The 17,825-nt window shown below is 34.7% G+C and overlaps 1 protein-coding gene across 1 annotated transcript in view; it reads left to right on the top strand.

Annotated features, from left to right (window-relative positions):
* The window catches only part of GDAP2 (ganglioside induced differentiation associated protein 2), a 92,936-nt gene that overhangs the window by 34,381 nt on the left and 40,730 nt on the right, over nucleotides 1-17,825 (top strand). The window contains exons 9-13 of the mRNA XM_003806292.7: nucleotides 7,223-7,299; nucleotides 8,347-8,423; nucleotides 11,371-11,510; nucleotides 13,120-13,174; nucleotides 16,842-16,985. Coding sequence (XP_003806340.1) covers nucleotides 7,223-7,299; nucleotides 8,347-8,423; nucleotides 11,371-11,510; nucleotides 13,120-13,174; nucleotides 16,842-16,985 — 493 coding nt within the window. The remainder of the gene's footprint in view (nucleotides 1-7,222; nucleotides 7,300-8,346; nucleotides 8,424-11,370; nucleotides 11,511-13,119; nucleotides 13,175-16,841; nucleotides 16,986-17,825) is intronic.

Below are 17,825 nucleotides of genomic sequence, written 5' to 3'. Positions count from 1 at the left end.
TGTCTGTGATGATTGAAGATGAGGTCTTTTCTTATATCTGTAAAGCAGACTACTTCAGAGTGATGTTAAAAACTTTAGACAAAATAAACTTAATGGAGTTTATTTGAGCAAAGAAGTATTCATGAATCAGATAGCACTCAAAACCAGAAGCAGTTCAGAGAACTTCACTATAGCAGAAGGAGCAGCAGACTTTTATAGGCTGATTGCAGAAGCAAAGTAGAGAAATTACTTGATTGGCTACAGCTAGGCATTTACCTTATTTGGGTATGATCCAGCTAGTTTGCCATTTGTGATTGGCTGAAACTCAGTTTAGTTGCTTTTTGTTTGTTTGTTTCTAAAATTAATCAGTTACAAGGGATTCCTCTAAGTTAAGTTTTGATATGGTTGTATAAGGGTTCCTGGTACAGAAACAACCCTAAGCTAATTGGCCTCCTGCTATTTTGTTTTAACAGTGATAACCAATTCTCAAAAGTATGGTCCAGGGAGGAACCCAATATTCTATTTCCTTCTGAAAAGTATGATCCAGGGAACCTGATAAACTATTTTTATAATGTGGCCAGGCATGGTGGCTCATGCCTGTAATTCCAGCACATTGGGAGGCCAAGGGGGGTAGATTGCTTGAGTCCAGGAGTTCATGAAACCCTGTCTCTTAAAAAAAAAAAAAAAAAAAAAGGAAAAAGAAAGAAAAGAAAAAAATTGGCCAGACATGGTGGCTCATGCCTCTGTTCCCAATTACACAGGAGGCTGAGGAGCCCAGGAGGTGGTGGAGATTGCAGTGAGCTGTGATCACACCACTGCACTCCTGCCTGGGCGAAAGAGAGAGACCCTGTCTCAAAAAAAAAAAAAAAAAATTTTTATTGAGACTTATTTTTCTTTTTCATTCACATTCTCTCACAGTGTTCAATGGAGTTTTCTGGAGGCCACTCACTATGTGATATTACAGTAATTTAAATGCAGACGCACATATGAGAATCTAGCAGAAATTAAAGAGATTTGTAAGTTAAAAAATACAACTCTTCTCTAAATACAGCTTTTTAAAAAAAATTATGTTCACAAAATAGGTTTTTCATTGTTTTTAAATTAATGAATATTTTTTAAATTTCTCTGTTTTTATTTCTAATGAGAACTGGTAGATATAAATGACACAAACAAAAGATGTTTAAGGTCCTCAGTAATTTATAAAAACATAAAAATGTCTGTGTTTTATATAGATATATTTTGGTCCTGAGACCAAAAAGTTTTAGAATTGATGGCTGTTTATTGAGGAGTTTATGATATAACTAAGCTATGTCAACTGTTTGCATGCTCAGCCGTATTTGAGATTGTAGGTTGTAGTTTTTAAAATTTCTTTCTCTTGATATTTCTAAATCGGGCTTTTATTTTCACATATTGAGTCTGGCTTCTGTTGATTATGTTAATTAATTAGGTTGAACAAATGTAAAAGTAAGTAGGTTTTTAGTTAGTAAATATCTTTTCAAAAGCCTTCAATTCTTCCATCAGTAACGAAACTAAAGGTCACATGGACTGGCAATAGTTTTATGTCACTCCTTTCGTAGCACTGCCTTGTCACCTCAGTATCTCTTCAAAATAATTGTTTTTAACATGAAAAATTAGACGTGCTTTCTAATCCAGGTCTGTCATCCAGTTGTGATTCTGATTTGGGTGTATCATAAGGTAGACATTGGTTTACTTACCAAAATCAGGAAGCAACCTAGATACTCTTTTTCAAAAATACTGCTTTTGAAACTCTTCAAGTTATTTTACAGGAAGATTTCCTTTCCTTTTTTATTAGTATTACTTGACTGGCTTAAGATTCAATTGCCTGTGACTCTTATGTCATTTTTCTCAACAAATCATTATCTTTTCCATTATTAAATACTTATTAGGCTTTTACTAATGTGCCAAATGTTGTGCTGGATACTACTGGTAATAAAGTGACAAGCAAGACAGATACAGCACCCGCCTGCATGGAGCTTAGGGTCTTGCAGAGGAGAAAAATGTTAAACTAATTAGTATATGAATAATTGTTTAAATTACTGTACAGGATCAATAAGAGGATACAACAAAGATCTTAACTAAATCTAGGATGGGTCAATTGTATAAGGTCTGGGAAAGCATCTGCTAATTCCAAAGACAGAATTTTCCCTGGGCTATGATTATACACAGATGGGTTAGTTATTAGTCTTTTAAGAGTGATATAGTTTAAATTTTTTTTGTCATTCAGCTGCTGGCTGTACAGGTGAATGGTAATTTATTAACTGGAAGAAACTGGCTTATATTAGCTTTGTGAGAACAGTGTCCAACCTCAGTTGGTTGCAACCCATTGAGAAACTAATTAGTGTTTCTGCATTTAGAGCACTGTAGTGGCTATTTTTTTCTGCCATTTTGACATATTTTGTACGATTATTTATCCATGATTATTATATTTACTCATAAAATAATAGAAGTTTGTTTATTTGGAATAAGAAAGTACTCTATATAGGATATTTAGGAAATATCCTGTAGGAAACCCAGAAACTATTTTGAGTTCATATTTTCCTTTTAGCTTTGTTTTGATTTTTGGATTGGAACAAAAGATTGCATGTCTTCCTTTAAACAAAACAAAACACTATAGCAAAAAGTGAGGTGCTGTTTATAAGAAATGTAATAGAAAACATGAAATATTCTTTGAATAATGAAGTTTAGAAAAAAAGGAGGGTATTGTCTATTGAGTGAGAAGAGTAACAGTCTTTTGCTTTTACTCTTTCTTCCCAACTGGTGATTTTTTTAAAATAATGACTAAATAATCAGACTTACACAATCTATAGTGGTAATGGCAGAGACTTAATTAGAATAAAGAAGAAACCTGATGAAGATTGCAATCATGAGTTGTTGCATGGTCCTTAGAAACCAGAACAGGACCAGTGTCTCAGCAGTGATTCTAACCTTTTAAAAATCATGAACCCTTTAAGAATCTGATGTAAACTATAAACTTCTCCCCACAAATATGTTCATAGAGATTTTGTCAACCAAAATCTATCTTTAGATCTCAAGTTGTTAATCATCAATCAAGGTTTAAACATTTTAGAGTTTATACTAATTCTGTGTTCACACTATGGACAAATCAACTTTAGATAGATTAAGGACTTAAATTTTTAAAAATTTTGAAACCTGTGGAAGAAGTTAAGCTAGTATCCTTCAAACCTTAGAGAAAGGGAAGATTTTTTTAAAGACATGAAAAGCATTTACCACCAAAGAAAAAATAGTTTTGACTATATTAAAATTAAGAACTTTTGAAAGTAGAGCCAAGCTTAAACAAAGTAAAAAGCAAGTTACGGAATGGGGGCAGATATTCACAAAACACACAACAAACGATCAGCATCAAGAATGTGTAAAGAACTACAACTTGGTGAGAAACAATCAAATAACCCAATAAAAAATGGAAAAATGATAGGAACAGGCATCTCATAGAATCAAGTCAACATGAGCAGAATCTCAACCTCATTACTGACCAGAGAAATGCTTTACCATTTCTAACCTATCCAACTGGCAAACACTAAAACATCTAATAGTAGCAAGTGTTGGTGAGGACAGGGATTCACAGAGTCTCGTATGCTTCTTATAGAAGTATAATTTGGTGCAATGCTTTGGAAAAGAGGTTTGTCCTTATCTCCTAAAATTAAACATTCCCTGTAACCTAGCACTTTCACTCATTGGTACCTACTCAAGAGAAATCATGCACATGTATACCAGGAGACACGCAAAACAAGTTGATTGTAGCCCTCTTCACAATAGCAAAACCCTGGAAACAGCCCAAGTGCCCATCAGTGAGAGAGTGAATGAAAAAAATCTATAGTTTTTATCTAGTATGAATACATGATATATACAGATTAAGTATGCCATGTCCAAAATTCTTGGGACCAGAAGTGTTTCAGATTTCTGATTTGTTTGGATTTTGAAATATTTGTATTGTACTTACCAGTTGAACATCCCAAATCCCAAAAATCCGAAATGTTCCAGTGAGCATTTTTGTTTTAATTGTTATGTTGGCACTCAGAAAGTTTTGGATTTTGGAGCATTTCAGATTTTGTATTTTTGGATTTGGGATGCTCAACCTGTGATTGTCCAAATCAGTCAACGACATTGAAATCCAGTGATATGGATGAATGTTAGCAATATGATAAGTCAAAAACGTAAGACCCAAGAGATTACATACAGCATGATAAGCTTTTTTAAATAGTTAGAAACAAACAAAAAATAATGTCTTACATTGACTACATGTAGATGAATTTAAAACAATATAAAAAGGAAAGCAATAAATGATTAACCTGGAATTCCAGATAACGGTGGGAAGTAGCACATGGTTAGATGAAGGTTATTGTGAAAGTGCTAATTTTTGTTATAGTGGTAGATTTTAGGGTGCTTATTACTTCATTAAAGATAAATAATTATATAACTAGTCTTCTAAGTGGACCATGCATATACCAGTTATGCGAGTGTTTTCAATTAAAGATGATGTATTCCATTTTGTACACCTGAGTTCCAGTTAAAAAAAATTTTTTTCAGAGTTCATTGAATATAGATAGATATAGATATAGATATAGAGATTGAGTGTCAGGAACTACCCTAGGAATTGGCTAGAAATGAGAGACAAATATGACATATTGTCTATCTGGTGGTCTAATGTAATAGAAATAGCCTTTTCAATAAGTGTGTAAAATCTTGCACTGAACATGGTAGAAGTCTTTGGGGATACAAAGAAGGGAGCATTTGTTTCTATGACATATCTAGAATTTGCCTCCACTCTGCTCCTTCTCACCCCACCTCCTTCCCCACCACCAGTCCCCTTCTCAGCATACAGATTTGATTGATAGAGTATTTAGACTTCTGGTTACCTGTCTTGTTCTTATTACAAAGTTAATTTTCTTCGTACTGTAATATGTCTGTCTCACATATGCAACCTTAAACTCAAGAGCCTTTTTTAATTCATCTCAGGCCCCAAAATACCTTACATAATACTCATGTTTATTATTTCATTTAGCAAAGAATTTAGTACCTACTATGATGCAAACACTGCATTTATTCAATAAATCTTTGAAAAATGAGCCAATGGATACATGAACAGAGTATAGAAGTTAATAGGTATTAATTGAATCCTGTTATATGCTTTGTGCTAGATACTGTGGTGCCCATATGATGTAATATACATTTTGCTGTTTAGTCTCATTATAAACAATTAGAAAGTATATAATAGAATGATTTAAAAAACATAATAAACTCTATACTTTTATTCTTCACTGCCACATTTTTGATGTCATAATTTACGTTTTTATATTATTTTTGTCTCAACAAATTATTGTTGCTATTATTTTTAATAGTTTTGTCTTTTAACCTTCATACTAAAGATATAAGACAGTATGTTAAGTGAAATAAGTCAAGCACAGAAAAACAAATATAGCATGATCTCACTTATATGTAGAACCTAAAAAAACTGAACTCAGAAAAACAGAGAATAAAGTGGTTATCAGATGCTGGTGGTATTGGGGTGGGATTGGGGAGATGTTGGTCAAAGAATACAAAATTTCAGTTAGACGAGAGGAATAAGAGATTTATTATATAATACGGTGACTGTAGTTAATAAGAATGTGTTGTATACCTGAAAATTAATAAAAGAATACATTTTAACTGTTCTCACCAAAAAAAATGATAAATATGTGAGATAATGGATATGTTCATTAGCTTGATTCAGCCATTTTACAATGTATCCATATATCAAAACATTACATACATTATTTGTCAAAGAAAATAATTTTTAAGTAAAGAAATAGAATTTTGATTTAGTGTAAATAGGAAATGACTGTATGAAAATATGGAATAGTGCATATGATTTAGGGAGAACTACAATAAACATAGGCATTTTCTTGACTTTGAAATTATATTTTGAAACAAAATTAAAAGCTACTGTCTTTGACTTTTCAATTTGCGTAGATTGGTAAATCACAAATTTGAGAAGGCAGTCTATAGAACTAATGCAGTAGCACTATGTTTTTCACAAGCAGTAACAATATCTGTGAAACTAACAGGCATGTCACTTGTTGATTTCAGTCTGTATGTGACAGACTTCCCATTAAATATTTTCAGTTGTGCAATTGTACTTTATAGCTGAAAGGTGTCCCTCCCGTATGAACACCATTTTGCAGGTGAGGAAACTGAATTCCATAAAGGTAAATGACTTTAGTAAGTTTGCACCAAAAGCAGTAGGATTAGAAGCCAAATCTCCCCTCTCCTAGTTATGCTTTTTGTTGTTGTTGTTACTGGATATTGCCATATGTGATCTAGACACTTCAGAGTTGCTTTTCCTACATTTAGGTGTCTTGAAAGCGTTTTCACAATCAAGTAAGTGGCACTTTTAATTTCAAGAAATTAGTATGATATAGTAGAAAAAGCACTGACCTTTCCGGAAATCTAGAGACCTGAGTGCAACTTCAAATTCAACTCTACTATTTAATAGGCTGGGAAGTCTGAGATGAACTTGACCATTAATCTTTTGCATGTCATTTCCATCTGCAAGATCTTTAATGTCTCTTCCAGCTTTAACATCCTCTTAGCCAAAGCCAAACTGCAGTCCATATGATCTGGTCTGTGGGATATCACTACAACTAGTTTGACTAACTGATGATTAAATATTCCAGGACTTCCCAGATAAATTTACCCAACTCCTTTGTGATCACACATAACATGTACAGCACTTGCCTGTTTTTCCCCTGAAAAGTGAACTTCTTGAGGGAGGCAACCATGTCCTTTCATGATAGTATTCTCAGTAACTATCATAGAGTAAGCACTCAAATCCTTGTTGAGTGAGTGAGCATCTGTTTTGAAACTCGGCCATTGCTTTAGACTTTCTCTATGCATGTTTTTAGTAAAGGAAAACAATAGTATTTTAAAACAAGGTTAGTTTGAATACTTGGTATCTTAGCCATTTACCTGTACAACCTTCATTTGATTATAAGGATTTTTAAAATAATGAACACCTTCCTTTCTCAATAATTCATTTGTGTTTATTTTATCAATAACATGTAGTAGAGATTCTACATGGCTTAATGCTTCTTTAACTCCTTCCCTATTATAATGAAATATATACTTGAAAATTTTTAGGGTCAGGGAAAGGTATTAAAAATTGGTCCCATTTGTAAATTTAATTTCCAAGGGTTTATTATAATGATTATATCATTTATTTCCCTAGTTATAATCGCTGGTTATGTCAAGCAAGATCTGAGGATCTGTCTGATATTGCTTCTCTAAAAGCCTTATACCAAACAGGTGAGCTTAAATATATGGTAACTTATTCTTTCACTAATTAAGAGCCCTACCAAGCATGCTATTTGAGAATTCATTTTTCTCTGATTTCATTTATTGTATCTATGAACAAAATGGTTTTGTACTAATGAAGATAGTTTTGCCTGTCATCAAGATCTTAAAAATAACATCCCAATCTATAAAATTTTCAACTTATAGTTCTGCATTGGCCAACTTTATTTCATGCTAGTGTCCCTTTTAAAAAATGTTTCTGCTTTTAAAAGTACCATATGCTTGCTACTACAAAATTCAAACCTTACGTAAATATATGATGGAGAGAGTGAAAGTTCCCAGATTCCCACTCTTTCTGCATTGTATTTCTTTTACAGACAGTACTTTTTAGTAATTTTCAGATTTGAGTGCTATTTAGTTTTTCCTGGATCAAAGTTGTAGTGAGCTTAAGCAAAAAGCTGTTTATAAAAAGTTTTTGGGGGCTGGGCATCGTGGCTCATATCTGTAGTCGCAGCACTTTGGGAGGTGGAGACAGGAGGATCATTTGAGACCAGGAGTTCAATACCAGACTGGGCAACATGGTGAGACCCCATCTCTACAAAATAATGAAAAAATTAGCCAGGTGTGGTGGTGCATGCCTGTAGTCCCAGCTGCTTTGGAGGCTGAGATGGGAGGATTGCTTGAGCCCAGGAGTTGGAGACGGAGGCTGCAGTAAGCTATGATCACACCACTGTACTCCAGCCTGGGGACAGAGCAAGATCCTGTCTCTAGAAAATAATAAAATATTTTAAAAGATCTTTGGCTGTTTGTTCTTGATTTAAAATCTTTAAGAGGTCTTCTCTTAAAAGGGCAGTGATCAAAACCCTCATGAAGCTTTAAAAAATAGGTGGTGGTGTCTGCAGAGTAGAAAAAAAATTGGAAGATGAAATTCGAGCAACTTATACTTCCTTGTTTTCAATCTTTTAAATTCACGTAGAATATTTTATAAAGTCAGAGCCCAAGACAAATAATATTCTTGGAATGAAGTTTCTGGGTGCTGATGACATTTCCTGTTTATAGGTGTTGATAACTGTGGTCGAACAGTGATGGTGGTAGTTGGAAGAAACATTCCTGTAACATTAATAGATATGGACAAGGTAAGCCATAAAAAGGCTCTGTTTTACAAATAATGTTGATTGAAAAAATAAGTAGTATATGAATCTGGAATCAAGGCCTACAATATGAATCAAGGCTGAATTGTGTATCACTGACAGAGGAGCAGACCTGGTTCTATGAGTGGACCTGTATCATTTCAGTTCGATTAGGGGTTTGATTTTTCTCTGTCCAAGAAATAAAAAATACTGGAATACAGTAATGTGATCTCCAAAACCACAACTGCTTTGTTTTGGATATGATGTAACTAGTAAGTGGTTGGAATCATTCTGTATTATAATTGTGTAATCAAATTCTTTTTTGAAAAAAGAAAAATTAATGTTTGAGTATCTATTAGAAGAGAAAAAAACAGAAATGTAGTTTACCCAAGATAGCATAATTCTATAATCCCTTCATTTGGAGGCAAAGAACAGAAATAGATGATTCATAAAAGAAAAATGGTTATAACTGGTAGATAAAAATAAGAAAATATTCAATGTGATTAGTAGTCCAAAAAAGGTGAATTAAAATGAGATGCCTTAACTCTTAAATAATTATTGTCATCAAAGATGAAACTGTAAAAGTGATCACACCCGTTGATCTATTAATTTCATTTCTGAAAACTTACACTAAGGAAATAACCCAAAGTGTGGAAGTAGCTATAGGCCCTGACACTATTCAAATCAGAATACTCATACAAGGGACAATTGAACCCACAAGATAATTATGTAGAGAATCCTAGCACATCAGTTTTGTTAGGAACTGACTTCAAAGGATGATAACTTTAACTGATCAGTAATTATTAACCATAGTAAAAAAAAAATTGTATACTTAAAAATGCAAAATTACACAGAATTTAAGATAAACCAGTGGGACAAAAGCTGATAATTACTTCTGGCTAAGTCCTCAAACTCTTAGGCACTGTTGTTGGGTAAAAAAAACTGTGAAAGCACTGAACCAGGCATATTATTCACAGGGTCATTTGTAGCAAAAAGTTAAAACTTAAATTCCTCACAGATAATTATGGTACATTCAAATAGGATACTCTGTGAGCCTTATAAATTATGGTTACAGAGGCAAGTACTGTAGAGAAATGTTTAGAATATAATAGGAGAACAGTGATACATTAATTTGTATCTACATTGACCTTCATTGGGTTTTTTGTTTGTTTTTAAGCACAAAAACAAGGAAAATATCTCAAGGAAAGGGATTTCATGGTTTGGGGGAGAATTTGTCTTTCACACTTTTTCGTCATATATAGTGATATAGTTATATAGTGATAAAAACTTAAGAAGTTGAATTTGAAGCCGAAAAGGAGTATCCTAATTGCCCTGGGGTGGGGGGTGGAGAATGGACAGAAAGAAGATGAAGCAGCAATCTGGTAAGAGGATAAAAAAGAATAATAAAGAATAATAAAAATATGCACACAGCCAGGTGTGGTAGTTCATGCCTATAATCCCAGCACTTTGGGAGGCTGAGGCAGGCAGATCGCTTGAGCCCAGGAGTTCGAGACTAGCCTGGGCAACATGGCGAAATCCTATCTCCTATCTATTTTGTACGAAAAATACAAAAATTAGCCAGGCATGGTGGCACATGCCTGTAGTCCCAGCTACTTGGGAAGCTGAGGCAGAAGGATCATTTGAGCCCAGGATGCAGAGGTTGCAAGATCTCCCAAACCAAGATCATGCCATTGCACTCCAGCCTGAGTGACAGAGAGCGACCCTGTCTCGAACAAACAGAACACACACACACACACACACACACACACACGGAGGGAATAAACTGATGAAAATTATACCGTTAGTTTCTGTTTGTAATCATTTATGTTCTTAATAATCAGTGTGACCCTCATTTTCATAATAATGTGATTAATACAAATAAAACCATAAATCTTTGCATTTGATTTTGGTGTGTACTTGCATGGGGTTCTGGATATTCATGATGTATCATTTCCTGTAAAATATTGAGATAGATGGTGATAATAATAATTGTTACCAAAGCAGGTAATGAATGGAAAGATACTGTGTTTTCTTAATGCCCTTCTCTATCTGCTGTAGTAGCAGTTGGATCCTAGTCCATGTTAATCCAACCATGTTAATGTCAAGGACTCATCTGAAGAGGAATTGGAAAACAGTTTGTTTTATAGTAATCCTTCAGTTGTTACCTCTTAGCTTTTTCTATGTGATTGTTTACAGCTAAACCACTGGGTCATACTGGCCCTGCCTATATTGTATCTCTGTTTTGTTTTTAGTGTTTCTCTTAAATTCATCATTTTTGTAATGGAATATTTCTCTAACCAATCTGGGTCACATTAAATTTGAATCTTTCAGAGCTCTAGAAATGCTTCCCAACCTATTGCCATCTACTGATTAAACCTGCTCTCAATGTCCTCCTTCAGATCAGCACTAAAGATCTAAAAAAATTAGCTCTCAACGTGAATCATGTGAGGCACCACTCATTATATCTTTTTATAGTAATTCTTGGTTATGTGCAGGCCATGAGTCTATTTCTGAGTAGAGACTGCAAAGACTTTGATTGAATTCAAGCGGAAACTTCAAAAATGATTAAAAGTATAGAAATTCTACTTCTAATGATTTCGATATCATTGTCCTGGAGAGAGAAAACCTGGTAGTTGATCCAAGAACTTTTTCCAGTATATGAAGAATTGTTTTAGAGGATAGAGACTGATTGTTCTCCTCTATCACTTAGAATAAGACAGAAAGGAATTGTACTGTAGCACTTATGAGAATTATTAAACACTGGGATGATTCACTTTCCTGGAGCTCTTTTTAAAGAGAATGGATATTCATCACTCTGAGTTATCCATTTATGATGACTAGGGCATAGAGTAGGTTAATTTTCTGTTTTGTTTTGTTTTGTTTTTTCTTTGTCTCTGTGAAATAGACTAGTGTTCAAAATGATCTTCACCTTTATTCCCCTTTTTTCTTTTAGGCTCTCTTATATTTCATTCATGTAATGGATCACATTGCTGTGAAGGAGTATGTATTAGTGTATTTTCACACCCTGACCAGCGAATACAATCACCTGGACTCCGACTTCCTGAAGAAACTCTACGATGTTGTTGATGTCAAGTTAGTTATTTTTGCAAATTATGAAGGGGAAATAGTTTCTTTCTTCTCTAATATTAAGCAGTGGCAAACATTGCTTTGTATTCTGTGAAAGGATATTTCATGTAACAAAGACTTTTATCATACCTAGATTAGATATTTCAATCATAGGAGACCCTCCATAACTGCAACTTATTTTGCATTAAAGTAAATTCATATGTAAACTTTTTACATTACCAATCTTTGTGGATAAAATAACAAAAATACTACCTTCTATTTATATGATGTATTATACTTATCAAAATACATTTATAAACATTATTTACTTTGATCCTTTAACCCAGGAGTTGGTTAGGAGAGATATTATCTGTGTTTGAAAGATGGAAGATATTGACATTCTGCAAGGTGAAGTATGTGCCCAAAGTCTCACAACAGTAAATGCAGAATTTGGACTTGAACCCAGGTTACTGACTTGGAGCTAGAAAATTATTTTCATTAAAGCATATTTCCCTTGAAATGATAATGGAAATTTTAACCAGAAAATACATGATACCCCACTATAGCAAAGATGAAATGTAGTGTTTTACATTTTTTCTTATTTTTTTTCTGAATAAAAAGTGGCACTCAACCCTCCTGTTAGCTGTTTTGTTATTTGTAGCATCACAATGTCTGTGTGGATTGCATTGAAAAGCCCATTTTACAGTTAGGGTACAAAGAAGGCAAGTTACCATAAATTTCCAGCTATCCTACTTCTCCCATTAAATCTCATCTTATTTAGGAATATTAAAGCTTTCATTACCCAATAGACACCTTTTTAGCTTACTCTGAATGTGGGTTGTATATATGTAGTTCTGCTTCTACCACTAACCAGTTCTTAAACGTGGAACAGGCCTCAACTGTGAAATAGTTTGTACTATTTCTCTGACGTCCTTTCCAATTAACCTCACATGACCCAATGTTGATTACTGAACTGTTGAAAAAATCTCAGGCACACGTAGAGAGGCCAGATGGAATAGTGGATAGGAGAATGAATCTGGAGTGGTATTGCCTGGGTTCAGTTCCTGGCTCTGCCACTTGATGACTGGGTGACTTTGGGAGGGCAAAAATAGCTGCAATAATAGTACTGAGCTCATAGAATTGTTTTGAGAATTTAAGTAGAAGGCCTCTACAATTTCTGGGACACAGCAAATTCTGTTATAATATTGTTATTATAACAGATTGTTACAACAATCTGTTGTTGTAATATGACCATTGAAACTTTTAGTTTAAAATTTTGCTATAATTTTAAGTGGTTTAGCTGCTGTTTAACTCTGATCCCAGAGATTCTAGCATCATATTAAAAAATGACACACCATAAATTTGTTTCTTAAATACAAATTTACTTAACTTTGTCCTACCTATAGCAGCTGACAGAAGCACTTAATATCTCCTATAAAACAGATACTTTAAAAAATGGAATGTTCTCTGAATTGTTTTTGACATTCACCTAAAATTCAATCTGTAAATTATAGCTGCCTTTATTTTTCTCTGACTATATTTATATACTCAGGCAAATAGTTAATAGTCTATAATAGTAATTGGTTTTAGGCATGAACTTATACTGATTTTTTTTGTCATTTTATTTTTGGATCAGGTACAAGAGGAATTTGAAGGCTGTTTATTTTGTACATCCCACATTTCGTTCAAAGGTACAGTATTTTTCTCTTTGGTTAAATCTAGAATTTATGTGCACTACATGCCCAGAGTATTGAGATAATAGCTCAGCAACTTACTTGTTGCTATCACCATTGTGACTGCTAATTTCCTGGTTTCTAAGTGATCTTGAGTTGTGGTCCTGATGTTTTGGTTGTATGTGACTCCAACGCCTTTGTGGGCAACCCTTATAAGCCGTTAGCCCATCAGTCCCTGCCTGTTTTCGTGCTCTTTGTTCATCTGGGCCTCATTTATGCTGTTGTTACAGAATACACTTCCCTCCTCTGCCCATGGCTACCTCCTGTTTGACCTTCAGGTCTCAGCTGTACTTTCTGTAGAAATCCTTCCCTGACCAATCCTGCAGCTAGTAGCTGTTCTAGCATTGTAACCCCTTAAGATTCTGTAGTCTTATATCATTGTTATGTTTTTATTTTAATTGCATGTTTAATTTTCTTCCTTATATATGAGCCAGCAAGATCCATGAGGGCTAGAATATAGCAGTCTTGCTCACAATTATATTCCCACTACCTAAGCCTACATCTTGACTTCATCAAGATATCTAGTCTCTTGGTCTTTTTACTTTCTGAAAATATCATCTTGCCTTTATTTTCTTCTCTATCAAGCTAAAAACTGACATTTCATCACTTCATCCACTCTTGTCAATGCCTAAATTAACCTATGACGTGTTACCCTTTCATCACACCTGCCCATCAAAACCTAAACTTGAAATAATCCATTGTACTGCTTTCTTCACTCAAAGAAACCGTCAGTAAGGAGCTCTTTATCTTTACCTTCCCACTCCAAACCTACTTGCTAGCTGTTCTTATCATTGCTTCCTTTTTCTCTGTCACAAAAATGTGTTCCGTCTTAATGAACACATTTCATTAATGTCCTTAATGAAAGACAGTCCCTTTCCCTGTGCTGTGAATCCCATAGTAATGACATTAGCTTAAGTTTTCTGAGCACTTGCTATCTGCCAGTTCTTCCCATGAATTATCTTGCTTAAGCTTTGCAGTATACCTGTGAAATAGGTGGCAGTAGTTGTCCCACCATACAGGTAAGGGAATTGATGCTTAGAGAGATTAAGGAACCAAGATAACCAACAGTTAGTAGCAAAGGCTGGATTTGAATCTAGGCATTTTAATCCCAGACTGTAAACTACAGAGTGTATTTCCATTTCCTTAAAGAAGCTCTCTTCAACAGTTAGTGTCTTTCTCCTCTCCCGCTTTGCTGGATCCAAATTATCTACCATCTTTTAAAAATGCTAAGATCTATTTTTCTCTCCTCCACTTTACGACCAAAATTGTTTAGTATAATCTTTGTTCTATGCTCACCATCTCCATTTCTCATGTACCTTTTAAATTACTCCAGTGTGGTTATCCTGCTGTGCCAGCTGAAGCTTTTCACACCAAAATCATCCATAATTTCTGGGTCACTAAATCTAATAGACACTTTTCTCTCTCTCTGTTACCTGCATTCCCTACAGCCTTAAACACAGTTGATCACTTCTCCTTGACACAGTTTGTCTTGGCTTCTTTGAAACTTACCTTGCCTGGTTTCTCTCCTACTTCTAGCTGCTGCTTCTCAGTCTCATTTGTCAGCCTCTCTCTCTTCTCATCTCTTTTTAGAGATGGGGTCTCAGTCTGTCACCCACACTGGAGTGCAGTGGTGTGATTATAGCTCTCTGTGACCTAGAACTCCTGGCCTCAAGGGGTCCTCCCACCTTGGCCTCCAGAATAGCTAGGACTGCAGACGTGCACCATCATGTCTGGCTAATTTTTTTTATTTTGTATTTTTATAGAGATGGGGTCTTGCTCTGTTGCCAAGGCTGGTCTCAAACTTTTGGCCTCAAGTAATCCTCCCATTTTGGCCTCCCAAAGTGCTGGGATTACTGGCATGAGCCACTGCACCTGGCTTCCTGCTTGCATCCTTTGAGTGTTAGTGTTCCCGTGTTTCTCCACCCTCATCTTTAATTCTATACCTTTTTTATTCCCATTTCTTCAGTGACCCTCCAAAATATATGCAATCTTCAAACATATATCTGGGGAGGCAATAAAGCCTAATGTTTAGAACCATGGTTTCAAGATTCAGATTACCTGGGTTCTAATCCCAGCTCTACCAGTTATCAATTTATCATCTCAGGCAAGTAGTATAATTTCTGTTTGCTTTTATTTTATCCCCTATAAAATGGAAATAATAATAGTACCTATCTTTTAGGGTTATTGAAAGATGAAATGAGTTAATACATGTAAAATACTTAAAACATTACCTGACGTATAATAAGTGCTCAGTAAATGTATACTGTCATCATCATTGTCATTATCATCATCATCATCATCATCATCATTATCATTCGTAGGCTTTAGACCTTGGTATTGAACTACTGGTTAGATATCTCTACTTAGGCATCTTATAGGACCCTGAAGTTCAACATTTTTAAACAGAACTCCTCATGTACTCCTCTTCCACCTATTCCTGAACTGCTGTTTGTGTTTTCTGTGTTAGCAAATGGGACTACTGCCTACCCAAGTGCCTAAGCCAGAAACCAGAGAGCCATTCTGGAGCACTTTCTGTACCTCATCTCCTAGCACATTGCATCAGTTCTGTGTGTTTACAATTGCTCAGATTTATGTCTGTGTCTTTATTCCCACTGCCTCTACATTAGTTCATCCCACTATCAGCTTTTACTTGAAATGACACAGCAGCCTCCTAATTAATTTTCATGTTGTCCTGCCTCCAATATTGCACTGCTCCAAGAACCTTCAGGCATGCCTTGTGAACGATTTTCTGATAGTTATTATAAGAAGCCTGCAATATTTACTATAATGGTCCTTTTCAAAAAAGTTTGCTATTTCCTGCATACGTTACCTTCTTCTGTAAGTAAAATGGGGATAGCAACAATATCATACCTGCCTCATAGGACTATTGTATAGTATGTTGATAAACATGGACTAATTTGTGATTGCCAATTTAGATAGATAAACAGTAATTTTTAAATTCAAGCCATTACCTAGTTTATGTCAGTATTGTTTGGTATCAAGAATTTTTTATCCTTTTTTTGGGAACCAACAAATTTTGCAGACTAGCTTTTAGAGAGGGATTGCATGTTGTCAAGTGAAATGAGCAAAGATGGCACCACATCTACAAGTGATTCACTTGGATGGACTTCGAGAAAGAAACTCATGCCAAGCATCAACTGAAAATATATGAGTCCCAAATATTGGCACAAATTTTCTTTTCAGTCTCATTTGAAAAATTCACAGTGTGAGATTTGGAGATATTAACCATTTTCAGAAGACTGGAACACCAATTATTCTACCAAATAATGCAACGGTTTTGACTACAACCCACAGTAAGAAGCATGTAGTACAGCACTAACACACTACACGCATGGGAACTTATATACATGTAATGGAAACAAAAGCTTCATGAAACAAAACTCATTCTTATAGTCTCTAGTCAGTGTTATCCTCGTTTCTTCTTTTTAATGTTATTAATAATCAACTAGACTGATGATTGCACAATTCAGATTGCGCTTTGAAAAACACTAGTTATTTTAAGACTTTGAAATATAGTTTTTATCTACTATAAATTTTCCAAATTGTGTTTATGTTTCTAACTATGGCAACTAGCTTAAATTATTTTTTCTCTTCTATTAATCAGGTGTCAACATGGTTTTTTACCACCTTTTCTGTCTCAGGACTGAAGGACAAAATCCACCATGTGGACAGCCTCCACCAGCTGTTTTCTGCCATATCACCAGAACAGATCGACTTTCCTCCTTTTGTCCTTGAATATGATGCCAGGGTAAGAAGTACCAGAAGTTCTCCCTCACCTGGTATGGTATATTAACTGTTCTATAGAGCAGCACTTACGAGCACAACATCCTGTCATTACCAGATATTAATGTAAATTAGTGAGTCTTAATAAACTTGGTAATATCATTGAACATACTTTCCCTATGATAACTTTAGGAAAGGGATTTGTCCCAAGAGAGGCATTTTCCCCAGATAAACGTTTCAGTGCGAGATCTCTCTGCTGTGAGTTCAGAACCAATTTTCGTTTGTATTGTAAGTTTTCTACCATATTTAAAACAGATACCTCTGCCTAATTTTCTTAAGATTGAATGGCTTTCCATCTACACAGAGCCAGAAGAATTTATTGGTGATCACTTTTAGAATTAATTGCAAATCATGTGGCCTATCTCAGTAGTCTTTACCCTGCTAAAAGTTTCATTTATCTAAAAGGTTGTATGATGTTTTTAAGCGCATCATCTGATAATATTATTGTTATTATTTATAGATGCGTTTATGGATCTGTTACATAAGCACTAGTCACAGGACTACTTGTGAATTTCATCAATTTATTCTATTGTGTTTATTCATGATATCACCTTAGTAATTTTTGGGGAAAAAAAAGTAACACACTTGGCCAAAAGCTCATCAAGCTCATTGTTTAACTGTTGCTGATTGCATATCTTTATATCGTATGAACCAGGGGATAGATTTGAAAGTTATATTAAGTTTGAAATGAATTATTCTTCCCTAATTATTGTGCAGTGTTTATACAGCAAAATAAAAATTCTGCAACACAATTTCTCTCTAACATTTCTCTAACTTTAGCTATAATTTTTTTTCCCTTATGTGC

The sequence above is a fragment of the Pan paniscus genome, chromosome 1 (assembly GCF_029289425.2).
Source record: "Pan paniscus chromosome 1, NHGRI_mPanPan1-v2.0_pri, whole genome shotgun sequence".
Lineage (NCBI taxonomy): Eukaryota > Metazoa > Chordata > Mammalia > Primates > Hominidae > Pan > Pan paniscus.
This window is presented reverse-complemented; position numbering and strand designations above follow the sequence as displayed.